The sequence below is a fragment of the Penicillium paradoxum genome (genome assembly GCF_028828445.1).
Source record: "Penicillium paradoxum strain IBT 22861 chromosome Unknown utg000002l_segment0_segment0, whole genome shotgun sequence".
Taxonomy (NCBI): Eukaryota; Fungi; Ascomycota; class Eurotiomycetes; order Eurotiales; family Aspergillaceae; genus Penicillium; species Penicillium paradoxum.
The window spans coordinates 3096682-3117576 of record NW_026643180.1 but is presented as its reverse complement, the minus strand read 5'-3'; the positions used below and the strand labels follow the sequence as shown (position 1 = coordinate 3117576).

The window sequence follows — 20895 nt, the reverse complement described above, 5'->3', positions numbered from 1 at the left end:
AAAGCAGCGTTAATCCATAATACAGCCGCAGCTGTTGTGTGTTTTAGGTATATACGTGCCTCTTATAGATCTCAACATACACAGATAAGATCCACAGTCATATCAAATAAACATCGTATCTGTAGGTGATGTGCTCTATATAACCGTTAACATTGGCTTGCTGCTCTAGAAAGAGCAATCATGAGGGCAAATTTCCGATAGTTGATTTTTGTGTAGTTATATTCGACCTGTCAATAACCGAATTGAATAACTAGGATCAATGGGGATTGTAAACCTCACTCCCTAGAGTTGGGATGGACAGAAAGCCCGGTTCAAACTTGTAGACATATAAGGAGAAATAACCAATGGCAATTATCACTCAGATCATGGACATATCAGCAGGCCCCAGCTCTAGTTGCACCAAGGGAGCCCAGTGTTCGTCATCAAGGTCCATGTAACATACACGATCATCCAGGAATAGATACATATAGTTCCCTAAGTTCAGCCTCGGGAGCTTGTATTCTTTCTCCCTGAAAAAAATGAATACAAATATAAATACAAACAAATCCAGCCCTGTCTCCTTCCTCTCTTTGCGTTGAAGTGGTTTCCTAATTTCGAATTCCAGATCACCTCCACCTCGCTATAGCATCTCGATGGTCCATTATCCAGATATATTGCATGCAAAGATATCATTCACGTGGCATGGCTCCATATGTAAGTGTAGCAAGCATGTCATACATATATACCTATCGGGGGATTTACCCGCATGTACTTTATTTACACCGCATGTTCATATAAAAAGTCCTTTCGTTCGTATACTCCCCTAGTCATTAAGATTGCAGTATTTGACCTATTCATTCCCCGGCAAATTACACACATCTTAAGCTTATCCTTGCACCGGGCAGTGCATAGTAGAAAAACAGCTGAGGCAAAACAGATCCTGAACCAATGTCTCGCATGGCAGGATTTTAGCTCCTATCCTAACTATCAGACTATACACAGAGAGAGATGAAGAACCAGGAGTGGGAGAAACAGAGCGAAAGAACTATATATGATTATGAAAGTATGTCTAGCAAACTGTTGAGAGCCATGCCTAAGGTATGATGCTCTGATCCTTAGGACTCAATAACGCTACGCCTGTATTTGGCTATTCGGCCGAATACCATACCCTAGGACTGTGCCGAGTACTCGGATATTCGGCACGCAAAGGAGCATAAATAGCAGAGAGTTACAGATATTACTTAGATCTTTAGACAATTCTACACATTCCAAGGGAGTTCCTACATTTCGGTATCAGTTGAACCCATTATTAAAACCACATGCTATATCATACATCTGTATCTTCAACATAAACAATCTAACAACTATTCAAGAGCTTTGTCCCCACAATGCAAGACCTGAGCAATCGGGTCTACAAAGAGACATGTCCCTCCCGTTTCCACTCGAAATTCAACTTCCATTCCCCAGATTTACCGTGTAGGTCGATGTTGACCCGACTTAGCCCTCCCTCCAGCAACTTTCTCCCAAATTTTCTAGCATGCTTGATCCATTTGGATGATAGTCTTGGAGCAGTTGGGTTCACTTCAGAACACACTGGGAGGCAATTAGCCGCGTCCAAGCCAGAGAATTGATCGACTGTCGATGTCGAACGAACCGCTTCTAGCTTGTACATGGCACGTGTCGCTAGATCAATGGGACAACGACCCAGAGATGCGTGCGGGTTCGAATCCCAATGTTGTGCGGTGTTGTGCAGTAGCTCTTGAGTATCGGAGGATGTGGATGGCTTGTTGGGGCCTGCTACGTGATCAGCGACTGTGGTTGGATGCTTGGCCTGCAAGACCCTGAGATGGCGTGGAGAGGTATGTACAAGACGCAGACACGGCATCAATCACACAGCACGGAGAGCGTTGGCTTACCAGCATACTGCAGGACCGAGCCCATACACAGATTGGTAACTGGCGCGAGAGGTTAGTATGAGCGACCCAGAATCTGACTACCAGGACTGTCTGTGCTCTCTTACATTGGCAATGGGCGAATTGTATCCCATTAGCATTGTTGTTTATCTGTTGGCCATCGCCAAAAACGCCATTAAGCACATCATGGCCTGAGAGGGTAGAGGGTAAGAGCTGTATTTCCATGATGAGATTCTAGGTATCGAGGGGGTTAGAATGAACATGAAGTGACTTCTGTGAGAAGAATACAGTGCCTTTTTGTATTCCAGAGACAGCGGTAATTACGCCGTATATCTAGGCATTGGACCTCAGGTTCAGGCCCGTTCAAGCCTGTTGAATAATCAAAACAATAACCCTATGATGTATCAGATTGCTAGGCCGAACAAAAGACAAAACCTCAAGTCCATGAACTACATGAACTACGTAGGTAGATATAGTAGGGAATAAAGCTAACTTTGCAAATTAGCGAAACCATTCTTCTGCCGTTTACTTTGGGATGTTCCCTGCTCCTCTTCACATGGTATACAGCGGTAAGTAAAAACCAGTAAGCAGGATACCGGTTGTTGAGCGTTGAGGTTCGGGGTTTTCAACGCCCACGAACAGCCGAGTTGATCTGCTCTCCGGGATGGGTGACTCACTTATAGCACCCAGGTCCGCCCAAAGCCCCATTTATTTCCAATTTCCTATTGATAGGGCTTTCTTGCCACTTCATCATCTGCAATCAAATGACTGAGCTGAGGACGAACGGAATGACCCACTACCAGTGAAGCAAGGAGTAGCAACACCAGCAGACGAGCACGCGGACAAGTAAAGCGAGCTTTGACAAGTGAGGCTACGAATGAGGTGGATGCGGATGCGGATGGGGCTCCAGTGGGCGTTGCCAGGAGAACGGAAGACGAAACTGGAGCGAATGCCGGAGATGGCAGCGGAGTTCAGAGGTTCACGTTGAGCAAGGCGAACACATTCTGTTTCCCTTCACAGAGATAGCTAGGGATAGGTGCTCATAGGGGCTAAGAGTAGTGCTGCTAACACGGCGGTGTGATGCCCCTCTCGTCACCACCTCTAAACCTCCAAGTAATCTGGGAATTCTGGGTCGATAAGTCACAATTTCCACATTCACATCTAGGAAAGTGGCTAGGCAGGGAAGAGCAGAGGTGCCGTTGACTGATCCCCAACAAATAGTGGCTCGCTTGGAGTCCACTGCCCGTAATGGGTATGCCGCATGCGCCATCTGCACGAAGCACTGGAGGCTGTCTCAGGCACAAACCTAAATCAGTCCAATGAAGTTGGAAACAGCAGTGGAGTATTAGCGGCGAAAATGGCCCATCTCATAATGAAATAACCTCGGAAGTCCTTGGGTGCGACCGCTGATGGCTGGGGTTTCAGGGTCGTCTTACGGCTCGAGAATACGCCCAAAGTTCGATAGACTCTTAGTAGGTAACTTGATGGACACAGGTGGGTCTGAAGAGATGAATCCACACAACCAAACGGGTTGGCTTGAATAATAATAAGATTATGTATAACATAGGGCGCTAGTGAGACCGTTACGTTCCACTCCGTAGGATGGTAGATACATGCCTATGTATTATTTAAGAAAGGTGAACCGGAATACATCTTGTTCCAAATATGTGACTAACACTCATCGTGCAGTTAAGTATTCGACCTGATCAGATCATTCATACTAGGATATTCTGGAAAAGGTTAGTAGAGTTAGTTGAGTTAGTACTACATTTCACATTTCACATTTCACATTTCACATTGATTATATAGATAATCGAAGATATCTGGTGTGGAAGGCCTGCCTAATGCGGCGGAGTATATAGATAATTCTGAAAGCTTCATTGAAGGACTTTTTGGTAACATTGAATTCAACAATACAGGTTCCTTCCCATACAACTCCTTCATTCAATCCCCCATACTTCCCATACCTCCGGATGGAAGCTAAAACAACCCTTTGTCCCTGAAGGTGAAGGGTTTAGACGTCGATCACTTGACAATGCAGATATACTTAGGAAAAAGATTGCGAGGGGGAGTCTGCTTGAGCTTGATAGGGAGGTTTGGTTTGAGAAACGAAGGACATATAGCAACTGATGAGACACAACGTACCATTGGTAGCGATTGGTGGCATTGGTTACGTAGACTGTGACGGCGGAGTCAAATGAAAGCCATGAATCGTGCCGTTGAATTGATTACCAGTGCCGCCGTTGTTGTATTGAGCACCTGAGCCAGTATTGGTTTGCACCCAGCCTTCACCGGAGTTGTTGACCAAGAAGATTGAACTTTCCCTGTGAAGCAGCGGGGACTCCAACATCTTAGGAGTTTGATTATCTGATTCACCGTTAGATTCTGTCTTCTCCCATGCTTCGATACTTGGAGATCCTGCGCCCCTGCCCAAAATCATCAGTTGACTTTTTGTCTCGAACATTCTAACACAGCGCGTTCTACATACCTAATCTGGGACTCCCATCGCTTGAGTTCCCCAAGTAATCTTTGGTATCCATTCTCTTGCTCAGAGCCAAATTTCACCATATCCCTATGATTGGCGTGCATGCTGATAGAGTTATACCCATCGAGCGTTGCTGAATCCTTGCGCACCACTAAACCTACAATGGGTAGAGGTAATTCTTCGAAAAAGGAGGTTACTTCGAGAAACCTGCCAGATTCACGTAATTCCCGCACCATGCCCCAGAACTCCACTTGAAGGGATTCCAAAAGCTGGGTCTCGGTTTCAAGCACTGCTAGCAAGGACGTATTGGTCGATTTGACGATCCCCAGACTTCTAGCTGGAATTTTCGCCCAGTCGGCTATCCAAGAACCCTTATGCGGCGTTCCCATGAATATGATACCCTTCGTGGACTGAAAAATGTCTCGAAGATGAGAATCCGGATTATTCCGGGAAAGCAGAATTGCCTTCTTGCAAACTAGGCCCCCGAGGCTATGTGCGACGAAAATCACCGGTCGCGATAATGCGTTAGAAGCAGCTCGATTTGACACCAAGTCGTTCAGAAGATTGGTGGCATGGTCAATGAGCTTATTCGATGACGTGACGGTGCTTCGCACAACATAGGCGTCATAGCCGTAGCTCAGTATCCGAGCATGGGGGATTCTAGACGGAAGAAGAGTCTGGGGCCAGGGTTCTGACTGGCCATCGAGTGTCCACGTAGTCTGTCGATTTCCCGTCAACCCATGGACGAAGCAAATATCCACGACTGCTTCGGGGCTATCATAGAGAACTTCAACTCCGTCGGGGAAAAAGTAATGTGGCATGGCATTTCGTGAGCGCGATGCGTCCGAATTCATTTCCGAATCATGGCAGTTGGAGTCCGGGTCAAAGAGGCTTGTCGATGGCTTCAACCAGGAGCCAATAGGAGTCCATCCCAGCCAGGTTGAGAGGCTCCTCATCTTGTGCATCTCGGGAATACGGGTCGTAGAATGTCGGAGGGAGCTTTCTGGATGCAGGTAAGATTAAGTCGAATGGAATTTGTAGATCACTCGAGCTTGGAGAGTCAAGGCGCAAATTAGCTAGAGAGAGGAATTCTTTTGTTAGCCGCCCGTTTTTCTTAAGAGAAATGCAATTCGAAAAAGCAAACAACATAGAGTGTCACAGCGGTGGAGGGGTGTGAAGTTTTGAATCAGCAGACGATATTCGGCGCTTCTGATCCCTGTACAAAGAAAGCAATTCTCTCTGAGGCGTACGTCAATAATTGAATTCCCATGAGCGGTGTTGTGTTGGAATTTCTGGACAAGGATTACTGTCACGAGGAGCGATTCTTAGACGAAAAGCATAGATATTCGCGAGGATCCTTGGGCTCTTTTACAGGTGAGACTCCATGGTCGGCTATTGCGATGGCAAACATACCTGGACACGACGCAATCAGCCAACTTCAGTAGCCAATAGAACGAGTGTCCCCAACGCCCAAGATATTCAATTGGCCAACGCGCTACCACGTCAGATGGATCTGTGCACTATACAGTCTCATTATAGCGCGGAGTATTCCGTATATCGTACAGATAGTCCACTCGTACCCAATAGGAACCCTGAAGGTGTGGGAGACTTACTAGCGGAGCTGAGTGCAACCATGACCTGTCCTCGTATTCATGGCATATGGTGTTTATAGAAGAATAATACCTTAACTGAATATTTATGCCTTGAGTGCGGCTCTTATCCAACAACCTATATAAATATTCTGAAAAAAAATCCTGAACTAGCACCCTCGTAACAGAGAACACACTCTGCTTATACTCCATATACAATTGTCATCTTTCAATCAACTTCAATCTTCTCACCTCATACAAATCAAACATGTCTAACGCCGATGCTGAACTCAGCCGCCTTTTTGCTGGCACTATCAATACTCTGCAAACAACCCGAGAACGCAGCTCCCAGTGCAGTGCAAGAAATGGCCCCCCAGTCTTTGGCAAATTTGCCAACGTAATCCAGGACTTCTTCACAAAATGCTCCCGATATCATGGTCAGGCTATGATAGGTCGGAACCTCTCTCAAGAGGTGATTCCCACCATGAAGATCTGCGAGAGCAATGCTGCACGCCTAAATGAGACCCTCCGAACCGCCATCAGTTGTTCCAACGCAGAGGGACAATACCGGACAGCTGCGAATCAGATGATAGATATCCTCAACCATGCAATTCAAATCGCGCACAATACGCATTTCACGCGCGCTGTGGGCTCGCAAGTGCACGAGTTACGTCAAGTGCTAGGGGAAATGAAGAATACAGCCACATCGTTCGATTCTCGGTCAACAAATGCCATTACCAACTCTGGAACTGGTGCTGTGAATTTTAACAGTGGGACTGGATCTCAGTTTAACAATAACGGCGGTGGTGCACAATTCAATGGTAGCATTGACGGGTTTACATTCTCGCCATGATCTGTGGCGATAAAGACGGTTACATACAATGCCCTGCTTTTCAAAAGGTGTGCATGCTACCAACTGCTTGACGTTATTGGTATGTGTCTTGAAATGTGACTAGGTGAGTGTATGGGGTTTGAAAGGTGTTCTCTCAGCTGGGTGGACTTGCGCAAGGCACTGACATACCTAACAGCCCTGTCCTGTCACATGCAGGTGTATATATACCAGTGTTGGTGGTGAGAAGAAAACGTCTGTTGATGTCATTTCCTACGCATTGCCTGTTTTTGGCGCTTTTAAAGTGAATATCTACGAGGGTACTCACTGGAATCTACCTATGTTGTATGTACATGGGCCATGGTTTTTTTCAGTTATATTGGAGTGTTCGTTTGCTCTGCTCATCCTTAACTCTCCATTTGCTCACAACACTTCCACAAATACCACACCGACTCATGCGACAAAAGGGTGTTTCTCACGAGCTTTTTCTGCTAATAAGAAATAAAACGAAAACACCTAAAAAACAAAAACATACAACAGTGAGGATTCGCTGGTGGTCACCCACCCAACTACTAACTCACCGGCGTGTGGCTTGAGTACGGCTGAGCGGACGGGAAGCCCTATTTTCCACACCCTATGGTCGTATGTAGTTGAGATATCGTGAAAGCAAAATATGTGGCATAATTTGGGAGTGCTGGGATAGACGGTTGTGTGGTTAGAGACGGACGAGTGTCACTTTCGTATCGCGGGGCTTGGGCAAGAAGGCCATGTAAAATTCACGCCAGAGTCTAGTGGTTACCTAAGGTTGCTAAGCTGATATCCACTGCACAGCCAACCTATGCCTGGTATATTGCAGCTGATATTCCTCGCTAAAGCCTCCAGATGTGTTCTGGCTCAGTCTGTGCACCGTAAAAGCTGTCCCTTGAATCATCGTATACTCCACGGTGGCGTAGATGTTCTTATACGTATCAATAACATAAGCATATCTCTTCCCCCTATACCAACACTTGTGACCAGGGGCTCTATCCATTTCATCACCCTCCTAGCTCCCGCTCTCATCACCCTCGACAATCACCCTGACTTGATATTATACTTGGCCCGTGGCTGTTGCACTTGCTAGTAATTGAGATAAGACCACCACGAAGTACAGTAATACTCAGTCTTTTAGGGAGAGAAACTGAGTGAAACGGCCAAACCTCCTAAGTTGCGTCGATCATGCGGCGAGGGAAACTTTTGTGTTTCTGGCCAACAGATTATAGAAAGCGGGGATTGTTAATCTGACTATCCCTACTCCTAATCTGACTACCCCTGCCTGAATTTTCAGGCTGGGTCCCTAGTTGATGCCTGATTGATGACTGATTTTCTAGGGTTCTTTAAACTCTCCCTAACCGCCTTTCTCGCCGCCTTTGTACTAAAATCATAGAACTATAAGCTTGATGCCTAAGAGTTTTGGGCACCTAAATTCCTAAAAGGGAAGTAAAGAGGCGAGGTTAATCACTCAATAGGCATTATTACTTCAGAAATCAGCGCGTTTTCCGATATAAAAGGTGTATCTTTCACTACATAAACTCGAATTCTATGATCTAGGAATTTGGGTGGCAGAAAATGAGGGGTCACATGATATTTAAGTGGCAGAAAAAAATATGTTCAGAAGTCATATGATTGTTCAGGCACTATTAGGCATCAATACCTAAAGATTCAGGCAGGGGTAGTCTGTTAACTGACGTGGTATTCAGTATAGTAGGGGTCCAATCAAGGGAGTTGAAGTCTCTATCTTTCTGTATCCACTATTCTAGTAGGAAATATGACTATCTGACTAATATCAAAAATACTGCGTAGACAGGATAAACTAAACTTCCGGTATGCCGATCTTATGCTCCGACACACCCCCTCAGCTAGGCCAGTATGGTCTAGCTGCTTCCTACACCTAAGTCGGTATGCTATTTCTCTCCCTTTGTTGATTAAATGACCTATGCTATCAAATAGCTCCTGCTATTAGATAGTTTATATCTGTTATCCTCAACATTTTGAGGAAAGCTTCATACTTTTGCCTAGTGAGCAACTTTGTAAGTCCGTCTACAGCTATACTAGCTGTCGGCACCTATTTCACCTTAATTCTTCCTTCCCTAACTTCCTATCTAAGCTAGTGCCGATAAATATTAATATATCGTAATTTCGTCTCGAACGCCGTATCCTCGCTAGTTAGAAGACTAATAGTGCGCTAATTGTCGTAATTAATACTTAGTTAATAGGAAGGGATAAAACCGAGGGTATTAAGAAGTCTACGCCACTATTATAGCTATTTTATAGTCTCTAAGAGACTGAGGAGCTTAGCTTTAGTAGTAGAGGTAGTAACTATAGGCTACTTACTAGCCTTCTAGTCGACTAGCCCGCCGTACACCTAGTAGATATAGCTAGCGGAGCTCTTTCTATTAGGATAATCCCTATATAAGGTATTACTAGTAAATTATATAGAGTCTATTCTAGAATCTATACTATATTTAATAGCGAGATAGCGGGTAGAATTAAGGTAGGTAATAACTCTATTAGCTACTTAATAGTACTAGAGGCCTAGGTTTATTAAATATTATACTAGATAAGTAGTCGATTTTATAGTATCTAGTCTTATAATTATAGTAGTATATCTAGTAGATCCTACCTTCTTTTAGTATAATAGGATCTCTTAGGCTATAGCTACACCCTAATATAGAGTTAGCTCTTCGATAGGTATTAGGGTATATACCGCTAGTCTATCTATAAGATTATATCGTATAGCGATACTTACTATATAGCTATCTTAATAAAGCTATAGCTTCTTTTACTATCTATCTCTAATAATACGGATATTAAGAAACTATACTACCTCTCCGTGATCGGTTAGTTCCTAGTATACTTCTAGATCTCGTTCTAGCTATATAGCCCTTTCTCGCGCCTCCCTACTATTATAGTAGGTAATTAGGATATTATTAATATAGAAAAAGACTATTAGTCTATTTCCGATAAAGATATAGAGGTCTTCTAGGGCTTATTATAGTCCTAGCTTACGAAATATACTAGCTACTTCCTATTACTAAAGTCTAGGTAAGATCTATAGACTATATAGTACACGGCGGAGTTTCTAGTATTTTCTAGGTAGTCTAAACCTATTAGGTATCTAGGTATAGACCTCTTTTTCTAGCGTACTATTTAAAAAGGTAGTAATAGTATCCCGCTATCTTAGGTCGAGATTAAATACGGTAATAAAGGCGAAGATTATCCTTATAGTCCTTACTACTAGTATAGTAGCTCTCTTTTCTTCGTACGAAATAGTCTTTAGATCTCCCCGTACGTATATACGAGCTTTAAATTTAACTAGATAACTATCCTAATCGTATTTATAGGTGAATACCTATATAAGAGGTAGTATTTACTTACCTCTATCCTTTAGTCTCTCTATAATCTTATAGGTTTCCTTTTCTATTAGAGAGTTAATCTCCTTCCTTATTACTACGAGAAAGCCTTCCTAAAATAGATAATTTATAATATCTTTATAGTATTTTAGGACTAGGGAGAGATTATCTTAATAACGTCTAATTTTAGGTTTCTTAGTATATAGTCCTATAGCGAAAATATATAGTAGTATAGGAGGGTCTTCCTCTATATCGGTAGATCTTATTATATAGATATAGTCTTTGTCTTACCTAGCTTAACGCCTTCGTTTTCTACTAATAATATTACTAGTATTAATATCTCCTATAATTTATCTACTTAGGGCGAGAAGTTCTACCTATAGTTATCTTTCTAGCTTATTTTCTAGCTTATCTTCTATAGTAGGAATAGCTTTATTATTCTAAGCCTAGTCGCTAACTAGATCCTCTAGATTCCCTAGTATATCTACCCCCTAACTAGGGGTAGTATAGTGATCCTATATATAGGGTTCTTACGGCGGCGTGATAGGGAGCGGAGGAAGGGGTTCGTCCGGAAATACGCCTAACGGAGCTCGGGGCTTATAGATCTTAGGTATTTACTATATAATCGTAGTTTTTAGGGAGGGTAGGACTACTTACTAGTCTACCCCCTAAAGTAGGGTAGTATCTCGCTAACTAACTTCACTAGCTATCTCCCTCTATAGAGAGTTCTACTATATATTCTACTAGTTTTCTTACTAAGATCCTTACTAAGATCCTTACTAAGATCCTTACTAATTATAGTACTAAGTTTCTTATAGATTATTAGACTAAGCTTCCTATAGATCTTAATAATCTCTCTCTTCTATTTCGCTAGTCTCTTAACTAGCTATTACGTAATCGAGTATCTAGTTAAACTCTTCTATAGTAATTTCCTAAGGTTCTTACTATATTAGTATTAGAATAAGCTAATATCTATTATAATTAGGGGTATATTTACGAGTTTTATTAAATACTATATCCCTAATAGGCTTTACTTTCCTATTATATAGAAACTAGATTTTCTAGATATTAGATACTATATAGCTAACTAAGAATCCGATCTTAGCTTATAGGTTTATTTTATTAGACTAGACCTATTTATCGATCCTATAGTATACTAAACTTCTATATAGTTTGATATTTAATAGGTTAATCCTCGGCGCCTACGGTACGAACTCCTTCTATACCTCCTCCTATAGTATAATCTAGCGGTTTTCGGTAGTAATATACGTCGGCGTACGATTTAGTAACTATACCGTAGCGTTAGCGGCCTCTAGCTATAGATCTTTTAGGAGTTTTCCTTTAAGTATAAGTATACGTATACGGGTGATAATTATACTACCTAATCTTTCGGTATAACTATTTATTTCGGAATACCCTAGGGGGTTATAATATATAAGGATACTATTAGAAGTAAGGCTATATTCCGTAGGTTTTCTAGCTAAGGACTTATTATCGTATTAGAAAGCTTTAATTAGTAGATCCTATTAGTTTCTTACTAGTTCTATAAAGCGATTAATCGCTAGCTAATACTTAGGCTTTATTTTATAGGTTATTAGCTAATAAAACCTAGGACCTTCTAGATAAAAATAAGAGATCTAGCGGTGCTTATTCTCTACTAGCGGTAGCTAAATAAAATTAAAGTATACTCTTCTAAATTATCCGAAAGTACGCCCGATAGCTCGTCTTAATATCTATCTTAGTATACGACCTAGCTAGTAAGTCTAGTATAATACCTACGTTTCCGTAGTCTCCTTTCCTATAGACTCTTTTCCGGTAGACTCTTTTCCTTTATTATTAAAACTAACTCTATTTACTATAGTAGCGAGTTTTACTATACTTCGTTAATTAATATAGGCTAGTCTCCGGTACTAGATATCTAATAAGGCCTTTAATTACTAAGGTTTCACTAACTTTCTCTCTATAAAATAGGCTTACTAAGGCTATATAAGTTCTCCGGGTTAATTAAAGATCTAGAGGTTAAACTAGTCCTAAAGGTTTATATAGACGACTAGTCTATTATTAGGGTCTCTAATATAGTTTATACGCTAATACTATATTCCGCCCTTCCTTTTTAGTATAGAATAGGATACTAGGTTTATATAGAAGCTAGGGGAATAGAGGGTATTACTAAGTATAATCTCTATTTTACCTTTCACTAGATATCTACCTACTAGTCTAACCTTCCCCTTTCCTAGTACCTAAGTAGTACTATCTCCCGTCGTAAGATCCGAAATCTAGGGTATAAAGTCGATAAAAAGGTCTCTATTATTATAGATATAGGTGCTAGATCCTATATTAAGGATCTATCTATCTTTTAAGATAGGTTCTCTATTTTTAGTAAGGGAGAGGGCGTATTCGTAGTTTTATACTAGCCCCCCCTACTATATAGTATAGGGCTTAAGGGTAGTAGCGAAGCTTACTTAATTTATAAACTCTTCCTTCTAAGGTTACTAATTTTACTAAGTTTACTAAGTTTACTATACCTTTTCTACCTTCTTTTCTACCTATTTCTTCTAAGTAGACTCTTTAGCGAGTTTTTACTTAATCTTTTCTAGCTTTCTTAGGTTAATATAGGTCCCTTCGGGGCGGTTTTCCTTATTAAGATACTAGTATATTACTATTTTATATAAATAGTAGGGGTTCCTATATAGGCACCTCCTCTTTTTAAATAGGATCGGCTCCTTAGTTTAGGACTTTAATTCTTAGTACCCTTACTAGGTTAAGAATACCCCTTTTAGAGGTATAGTAGATAATACCTTTTATACCCCTATTTCTCGATTTATTACGCGGAACGACTCGAGGAGATCACGGGTTTAATAGACTTTCTTATCTATAACGATCTCTTAATATCTTCCTTACTACTAAATAGGTAAGACCTCTTTAATAGTATATAGGAAGTCCCTATTTACGTCTCCGTTATTAATACCGAGGCTAATAGCTTACTCCCTTAGGGTATTCTATTATTTAAGCTATTATTCGATATCTCTAGTCGGCTTTTAGATAGCGAAGACCTTCTACTTTATTCGGACTTCCTCCTCGTATATAGTCAATCTCGCGAAGCGATCTCTTAGGTATACTAGTCTTTTATACGGGGTCTAATAGTCGGTAATAGCGGTATAGTAGATTAGGTCTAGGAAGGTATAAATATAGTTATTTATATTAGAAAGCCCTTTTATCTCCCTATCCTATTTCGATTAGTCCACTTTAAAGATGTCTATTTTATCTCTCTAGTCTCTTTTATCCGATTCGGTCCCTCCGTAGGGGTATTCCGGCCTAATAGGCTCTTCTTTCCTAACTAGTCTCTCTATCGGGGGGTATCTAGGTTATAGTGCTTCTAGACTTATTTTTATATCGCATATAGCTTCACCCGGGCGAACCAGGTGCGCCATTAGGGCGAATCCTTTAGTTTTTCGCCCTTTGTGGCGGAGAGAATTGTTGATGCTTCTATTGTTAGGGTTGGGTGCTGTATAGCCTCAGCGGGCTACTGTGCAGCTTTAGAGGTTTTTAGGTACTGATAGGCGCTATATCTTGTGAATAGCGGCCTTATTTCGTGCGAACCGGGCTTATAACTGTCAACTGACGTGGTATTTAGTATAGTAGGGGTCTAATCAAGGGAGTTGAAGTCTCTGTCTTTCTGTATCCACTATTCTAGCAGGAAATATGACTATCTGACTAATATCAAAAATACTGCGTAGACAGGATAAACTAAACTTCCGGTATGCCGATCTCATGCTCCGACATAGTCAGATTAGGAGTAGGGATAGTCAGATTAACAATCCCCTAGAAAGCGACAACCTACTGATGAGAGGATAACATGAAAGGGAGCCAGTGCCATCTCTCAAAAGGGCCCGTGTCTATTTAAGCTTAATGGTAGCCTATACCCCAAGGCTCTTAGCCTTAATTAGCCCTTCTATGAGGTTTGCGATTTACTCAAAGTCCTTCTTGTTTCTTCCTCATTTTGCACATAATAAAACAATATTAAGCTTAAGCTAAAAGGTCACTGATCCGCACCAATCAGTCATAAGGGCAATTGGCCACATAACTTGCGATTTCACATTGTCATTATCACAGCACTATCAAAGTCGTCAATTCTCTCATTCCAATGAAGTATAGCGGATCATCTGCAAATAAGGCGGCCGAGGCTTGGTTCCCACCCAGCCCAGAAACACTTGCCAGGCAATTTGAAAACCGGCCACATAAAGTAACTATAGCCATCATCAGCCCGTATTCACAGTATAATACTCCAAGTAAATAGGGGCTCCATAGCTTACCACATAGGCTGCTGAGTACCAGCTCCCACCGGGGCGAATAATAATGCACACTAACACTGCATTCGCGAGAATCCCAGCTAGGAGGGCGATGACCGGGTTATTCAACCAGGCCCACAACGATCTTTGAAAGACCGATAATGCGCGCAGGAACCGAGCGGTTGCAGTCCACACATTCTCGCGATTGTTCCAGCCCAATTTCAAGGCGGCCGTGTCTAGCTCTTCATCGGACTTAGTATTTTCTGCTGGCGATGACTCGGTCATCGAACTCAGGCTGCTTATTGGTCTCGATTGCTCTTCTGCCATTTTATCGCTGAGCGTCCTGGATCGGGGCCCTTGGAACTTCCCAAGAACTAGGAGCCCAAGAGGTTGAACTAAATATTGAGCTGCAAAAATGGGGCCGTGCGATGCACTGCCTTGCGCCCCAAGTTACGCAGCTAGTATGCCAGCAAGCATCCAATCAATGTGCGGGTTCGCTGGAATTGTGTACCATGTACGGAGTAGCGACGATCATCTTCGTGTTTTTGCCGGTTTATTTGTTAAAAGGCCGATCATGATTTGCCGGTCGTTTGATAAACACAGCCTGATGGGGGCCATATATGCCCGAGGCATCAAGGAGCGTATATCAGCCTCACACGAAACCTTTTCTTTTTTTTCTTCTTCTTCTTCTTCTTCTTCTCTTCATTTAACAGGAGCAAAAAAAACAAAGCAAAAACAAAAACATACAACAGTGAGGATTCGCTGGTGGTCACCCACCCAACTACTAACTCACCGGCGTGTGGCTTAAGTACGGCTGAGCGGACGGGAAGCCCTGTTTTCCACACCCTATGGTCGTATGTACTGACAATGACAATGAGCAAAATCATATAGACATTATGATGGAGTTGTTAGGTCTACACATGCATGGCAGGATTAGCTTCGTTAACGTCTGGAGATAGGTGAATCCGGGCTGTAGGAATGGCTTATCATTTATAGTATGCAGTACATGGTATCGAGCGGCGTGGAAAGCATCATTCTAGACTGACTTCTGATGGAACCTGACACTAAAGACATCAGGCATTTGTTACTGACCGCTATGCCCCTTCGCAGTCTGGGAGAGTTTACACTCTTTGATCAATTGCTATCTCAATCAATCGCAAGATCTGTGCTGCGAGGAGGAAGATATTGATGGCGTGTAGGAGGATGATGTTACAATGCAGCAAGTTGACAGCTTATCGAAGAAGGCAGAGAAAACATTATCACGCAAGCTATCAAGTCGCCGGATTTTCATGAAATTGATGTATCAAATTGGTTTTGGTCATTGCCTTGTCTTGGCCCCTGGGGTCACTCCTAGGCTGAGATCGTAGGCCCGAATTGATAAGAATCCTTCAGCCTTCTCCTCGGTGCTGCTACCGTATCGCCATTTTCACCAACTGCTCCAACTCCCTTTCAAAACCAACGGCCTCATTTGCGCTACCATGAGTTATAGTGTCAACCCCATTTTTCTTTCCCAATAGGTTAGACCAGTTAAATCCTGAGTTTCAGTGATTTTACTCAAAATGATCCAGCACATATGCTTTATCAAGAGTTTATGGAAAGTTGCCAGCGAGAATATTGTCCAGCGCAGCAGTCTCCTGCCCGCCAAACCCATTGCGGGAGTCGTGGATTGGGAGTTCACATACGCAGCCCCAGTTGAGTTCATCTACGCACCACCTTGGTGGCTTCTTATCCAGAAACCACAAAGATGGCCGCATGATCTCGATGACTGGATAAGGACCCTTGATCGACGTCTCCAGACATCTATGAAGGCAATGGTTGATCGCGAAGACGCTGCTAGCACAAAAGAGACCGAACTTGTATTCGCTCCAATGCGAGAAAGCTGGGAGAGTGGTGAGTTTGGATAGCATATGCCGCCCAGGATAGCTTTGTCACTGATACGATATATTAGAAAAAGGACCGATCAGCGCTTTCTTGGGCCTGTGGATAATGTCGAGGACGCCTGGAGATCGAGACTTAGACTTTTGAGTGATAAAGAAAAAGCCAAGATGGAAAGACTGGTGGCACAACAGCTCGAAGAGATGGAAATCTGGGGGCTTCCCCCATGCTGCATGCTCGTGGCTAGCAACATGTGGACGAGAAACCCGAACACCCCCAGAAACACCAGCTGCGCCCACTCTACGGAATGGGACATCCTCCACGCATCGACACCGGTGATGGTCAGGCACAACGCGGTCAGCCCCATGGTCCAGGTCGCAAAATGGTTGACCGTCACGGCCGGATCCGCCGATCAGCGGCATCACCACGTAGGCGGCTGCCCCGCCTGCGACGCCCACAAGAGCGGCTCCCACGGCCGCGATGCGCTTCTGCTCCAAAGGCAGCAAGTACTTGCCCGCTGTGCAGAGGTCTTATAATCGGTCGAGCGACTGGGTGCCGACCAAGCCTGATCCTCCATATCCGGCAGTCGATGTCCATTTTGATGGGTATGATCAGTATCGCTAAAAATTCTTTGATTAAAAATGAGACAGAGGAGAGTATGTAGGCTGAATTTGCAAAGGGGGATATTTGTTGAGTACGCAGGATATAGCGGTAATTTTCACAACGGGAATTTGATCGATGCAGCATTTTGGTATTTGCCAGGCGAAAAATGAATACATAAAATTCTTACACCATAAGCCCTATGAGATAACTCTCTTGGTTGGATATTGTTGTCCATAAAGTCCACTAAAATCCGAGATTGACCGCTTGCTTTCGAGTCATTGAAGAGGGTTGTCCTGCTAGCGTCGACCTTGTTGCATTTCTTTTTTGTCCTTCCCTCTTTTTGGATACCTAAGCTGGAGGTGCCAACACTTTAAGAAGCCCTGTAAAGTGCTCGGGATAATACCTATCCGCTGAACTTTGGACCTTCAGGTGAAATGAACTGTCATCACAGTCCAATTAGGACGTTAGACACCTTACTTGGACACCAGGTGTTTGCTTCAGGTTCCCAGGCTTTCATTAACTTCCTCATTAGCTAGTTCAAAGTAGCAAGCAAGCAATCAATCAGTGCTCCAACCTTTGACAATGGTATATTGTATCGAAGATAACAGTGTGATAGCACAGCTTCCATGAAGCCAAAAAATCAGAGGAAGGGAAAGAAAATTAGTCCTCATAGTTGTTATCAGATGCATAGCCATCTTTATCTGATTCCTCGGCCCAAGACATGTTTTCATCCACTTGAAATACCGACCAATATATCGTAGAGTTGCCATCCGTGTCGTTGATTGGGAGTTCAGGGCCGTGATTTATGTGGGGCTGCGAGCGGGACTCATTAGGTGCATCGCTGCATTCTGATCCACTGCTTCCTGCTAAGGTGGATAGAATAGAAGCTTGTCGATGGATATAGGCAAGTGTTTCGACAATCTCTTGACGTTGACTGTAATTCATATTCAATCGGGACCACTTGTAAAAGGTTAGCATAAATTACCAACCCATCGATATCTCGGAAATCATAACTTGTCCTTCGTAATTGATTCGAAGAAAGTGAAAGTGTTCATTATCTGTAGAGAGACCGAAAATGTCATGGTAAACCCTATTCTCATACTGACGTTGTGCATAAATCATACCTATATTATACATAGGTAGTTAGTCCTAATGCTAAAAATAAGAGGAAACCACTTACCCATATAGGCAAGTGCCTGAGGTATGCCGCGGGAAGATTGTTCTTTCTTTGTTTCCATAATGACGAAATTGACGGCCGCGTTCTCTTTTTTGGCATACGGACCATACCAAAGGGAAAAATCAGGGAACCCTCGTAGACAGCGCTTTTCCTCCTTATAGATAACCGGCTCAAAGGAAAATCGGCATTTGGTTGAAATAGGAATCCGAGTTAACTTGCAGGTATGATGGTCTGGGGACTCGTAGTGTAGAGCACTAAGAAGGCTCATTAGACGAAGTTGTAACGCAATTTCATGCATTCCATCGGAGTGAGAAACCGAGTCGTCGATCTTATTTAAAACGGACTCTAAGTAAAATCAGTAAGTTAGTCACGATGCTAAATATACTATAGGATGGAATCTTACTGCAGTCATCTGGAATCTTGAATGAAGCCCGAAGTTGGACCCAGTCCGTGTCATGAGTTTGGATAAGATGGAAAAGACTTTCAACCTCGGTGAGTTGAAGATCCTCGACTGCCAACATAGGGAACAAATATACATTTTGTGAAGACTTCATTTTAAGAGCAATGAGAAAGATCGCTTTTCTCGGATCCTATGATGTGTGAAGCGATGTAAGAGGGAAGAAGAGATGTGGTAGAAAGAGAAGAAAACCTTGGTACCTCTGCAGACAGTAGAGCTCCGTGACTTTTTTGGAATCACGAGACCCTTCTCACTCCCTACATTTCTATCAGTTCACTTCTCCTCTGGCACACTTTCAGTTCTCACTTTCTTGGTTTTCATCGGTTTACTCCTTCTCTGGCACAACTCCACTTCTCACTTTCTATACTCCTATCACTATCAGTTCACTTCTTTTCTGTCGCCCCCATAGCTCTCTCTCCCTTTAGCTTCGGAGTCCAAAATTTGCTTCAAGATCATGGCATCGTCATCGAAAAAGTGGAAGCGAGCTATCCAAGATTTTCTCCGTCGTAAGCTGAGTGAACGGGATCTGCAAAAGCTTGTGCAAGATGATGAAAGTGAACGAAATTTACCTACTCTCGCAATTGCCTCCATCAATATGGTACAAGTGCAGAAGATGCTTGGTCTACAGCTTGTCGTCAATGACCCAGAGCTAGATAAAGTGCCCTCCGTCTGCATGCCATCTGACTTGGGTAAGTGAGCCTAGATTAGAATGAAGATCATATCTTGCTGACTGGATTTAGTCAATATATTGTCGAAGATTGATAAGTTCACTTCTAAAAGTGATGCGAATGAATCCACCATTCGCTGGACACTGAATATGCTCCTCGTGTTCGCGTATGACATTGCAACGTCAGGCAAACCTACCTCTGGCCAAGCCATCAGTGCACAGACAGAAAAAGCCTGGGGCTATGGACCGGTAAAATGGATTGACAAACGTTACAAGTTGATCGGGAAACCGGACTATGCAATCTGGTATGGAGAGGTCGAAGAAACCGCCGTGAACGTTGTGATTGTTAAAGCAAAGAGGAGATACTTGGCTGCTAATGGCCTCGTTCAATGTCTGGCGTACATGGGTAAGTGGCTCGTTATATCTCTGCTCCTTTTGATGTCTAACTTGTTCCAAGGTATCGTGCACCGGCTTCGAAAAGAAGCCGGCAAACAAAACTGCACTGTTTACGGGATGGCAGCAGACGACCAATCATTCCTTTTTCTGAAAATTAACAACAGCTCCGAGGCGGGTTAACCCATGAATTCTGACCTGACTGCTTCGGTCTAACATTTAATTAGTGGTCAGAACGTGATGTGACTACGCGTACACAAAACTACGACCAAGTGCTAGGTTTGCTCGTTCATTTCCTACGCGCTGCTTCCGTGATATCGCCAGCTCATTCGAAGCAATCCTCCAAACAAACTTGTGGCAACGAAGTACCCGATTCTACAATACATAACACGGTATATGCTTCTTCGGATGAGGATATAGGATGAGAATCCTACTTTATTGGAGGGATGCTATCAATTGTTTTCGCCATAGTTACCTTAGTTAATGATAATAGGTATTTGCAGAGCTATTCAGTGGCTTTTAATATAAATAGAATCTTCCCCCACGAAGGCTGTTGCAAACTATTTTGTCAGGAATGCAAAATTCTCGTGTATTTCAGAACGTTTATGTACGAGAATATATATCATTGCGAGTTCAATAACGTGGACCCTAAAGATTTATGGATGGATGGACTATAGGGAATCGACGTCCCTCTGATTGACTGCGGTAGTGGATCCTAGGGAGGAATTTATATTCCGCTCTATAGCTCTATAGTAGGGACACAAGTTTACCGCGTGAATTCGTACCATGTCCCAATCAACGACGAAGCAATGGCCGCGATGGTCCGTAATTTCAAAAAGTATATGCCGAACCCTTAACCTATCTGGACTTATGTTGGCGTTACCCGGCTAGGAGAAGACGACACGCGCGTTGAAGTTGAGGTGGTCGCTCCTGACCCTGAAGGCGCCAAAGCGGCTGCTTCTTCTTGAGATGAGAAATGGCGTCTCAAAATTAGAGAATGAATTACGAAACAAAATTCGAGACCATATAGCTTGTTGCTTTCCAAGCCGTTCATTGCCACTCTAAGCTGTCTTGGAACGAGTTTCAGTAACTCACACATGTTCATTTCTGTTCTATGTCTAGACTTCCAACAAAAAAGGTTAAAGTAATGTAGAATAATTTAGGTTTCGCCGAGGCAGTCACTCACTTAATTGTCATTGCTCGCGTAACTCTCGCAGGACATATCAGTTGCCCTGTCTATGAATATATCG

The 20895-nt window shown here is 42.9% G+C and overlaps 7 protein-coding genes across 7 annotated transcripts, besides 1 other annotated feature; 4 read left to right on the top strand and 3 right to left on the bottom strand.

Moving 5' to 3' along the window:
• Positions 1-4062: 4062 nt before the first annotated feature.
• N7457_001116 (alpha/beta-hydrolase) lies at positions 4063-5333 on the bottom strand (the record flags this gene model as incomplete). The annotated part of the gene is made up of 2 exons (XM_057172162.1): positions 4063-4318; positions 4381-5333. 2 exons carry the CDS (start codon positions 5331-5333, stop codon positions 4063-4065), a joined length of 1209 nt encoding a protein of 402 aa, XP_057036065.1.
• A 901-nt stretch (positions 5334-6234) lies between these two features.
• N7457_001115 (uncharacterized protein) lies at positions 6235-6819 on the top strand (the record flags this gene model as incomplete). The annotated part of the gene is made up of 1 exon (XM_057172161.1): positions 6235-6819. One exon carries the CDS (start codon positions 6235-6237, stop codon positions 6817-6819), a length of 585 nt encoding a protein of 194 aa, XP_057036064.1.
• A 7624-nt stretch (positions 6820-14443) lies between these two features.
• Positions 14444-14800, bottom strand: N7457_001114 (uncharacterized protein; the record flags this gene model as incomplete). Its single annotated transcript, XM_057172160.1, has 1 exon — positions 14444-14800. One exon carries the CDS (start codon positions 14798-14800, stop codon positions 14444-14446), a length of 357 nt encoding a protein of 118 aa, XP_057036063.1.
• A 1232-nt stretch (positions 14801-16032) lies between these two features.
• On the top strand, positions 16033-16377 carry N7457_001113 (uncharacterized protein; the record flags this gene model as incomplete). The annotated part of the gene is made up of 1 exon (XM_057172159.1): positions 16033-16377. The coding sequence occupies one exon, from the start codon at positions 16033-16035 to the stop codon at positions 16375-16377; it is 345 nt and encodes a 114-aa protein (XP_057036062.1).
• A 141-nt stretch (positions 16378-16518) lies between these two features.
• Positions 16519-16884, top strand: N7457_001112 (uncharacterized protein; the record flags this gene model as incomplete). Its single annotated transcript, XM_057172158.1, has 1 exon — positions 16519-16884. One exon carries the CDS (start codon positions 16519-16521, stop codon positions 16882-16884), a length of 366 nt encoding a protein of 121 aa, XP_057036061.1.
• Positions 16885-17611: 727 nt separating this feature from the next.
• On the bottom strand, positions 17612-18682 carry N7457_001111 (uncharacterized protein; the record flags this gene model as incomplete). Its single annotated transcript, XM_057172157.1, has 4 exons — positions 17612-17885; positions 17937-18075; positions 18132-18473; positions 18532-18682. The coding sequence occupies 4 exons, from the start codon at positions 18680-18682 to the stop codon at positions 17612-17614; spliced, it is 906 nt and encodes a 301-aa protein (XP_057036060.1).
• Positions 18683-19039: 357 nt separating this feature from the next.
• Positions 19040-20070, top strand: N7457_001110 (uncharacterized protein; the record flags this gene model as incomplete). Its single annotated transcript, XM_057172156.1, has 4 exons — positions 19040-19274; positions 19326-19658; positions 19710-19756; positions 19873-20070. 4 exons carry the CDS (start codon positions 19040-19042, stop codon positions 20068-20070), a joined length of 813 nt encoding a protein of 270 aa, XP_057036059.1.
• Positions 20071-20810: 740 nt separating this feature from the next.
• Positions 20811-20895: part of a sequence feature (Protein overlapping with rRNA (N7457_001109, KAJ5794510.1) was converted to a misc_feature.) that runs on past the window's edge.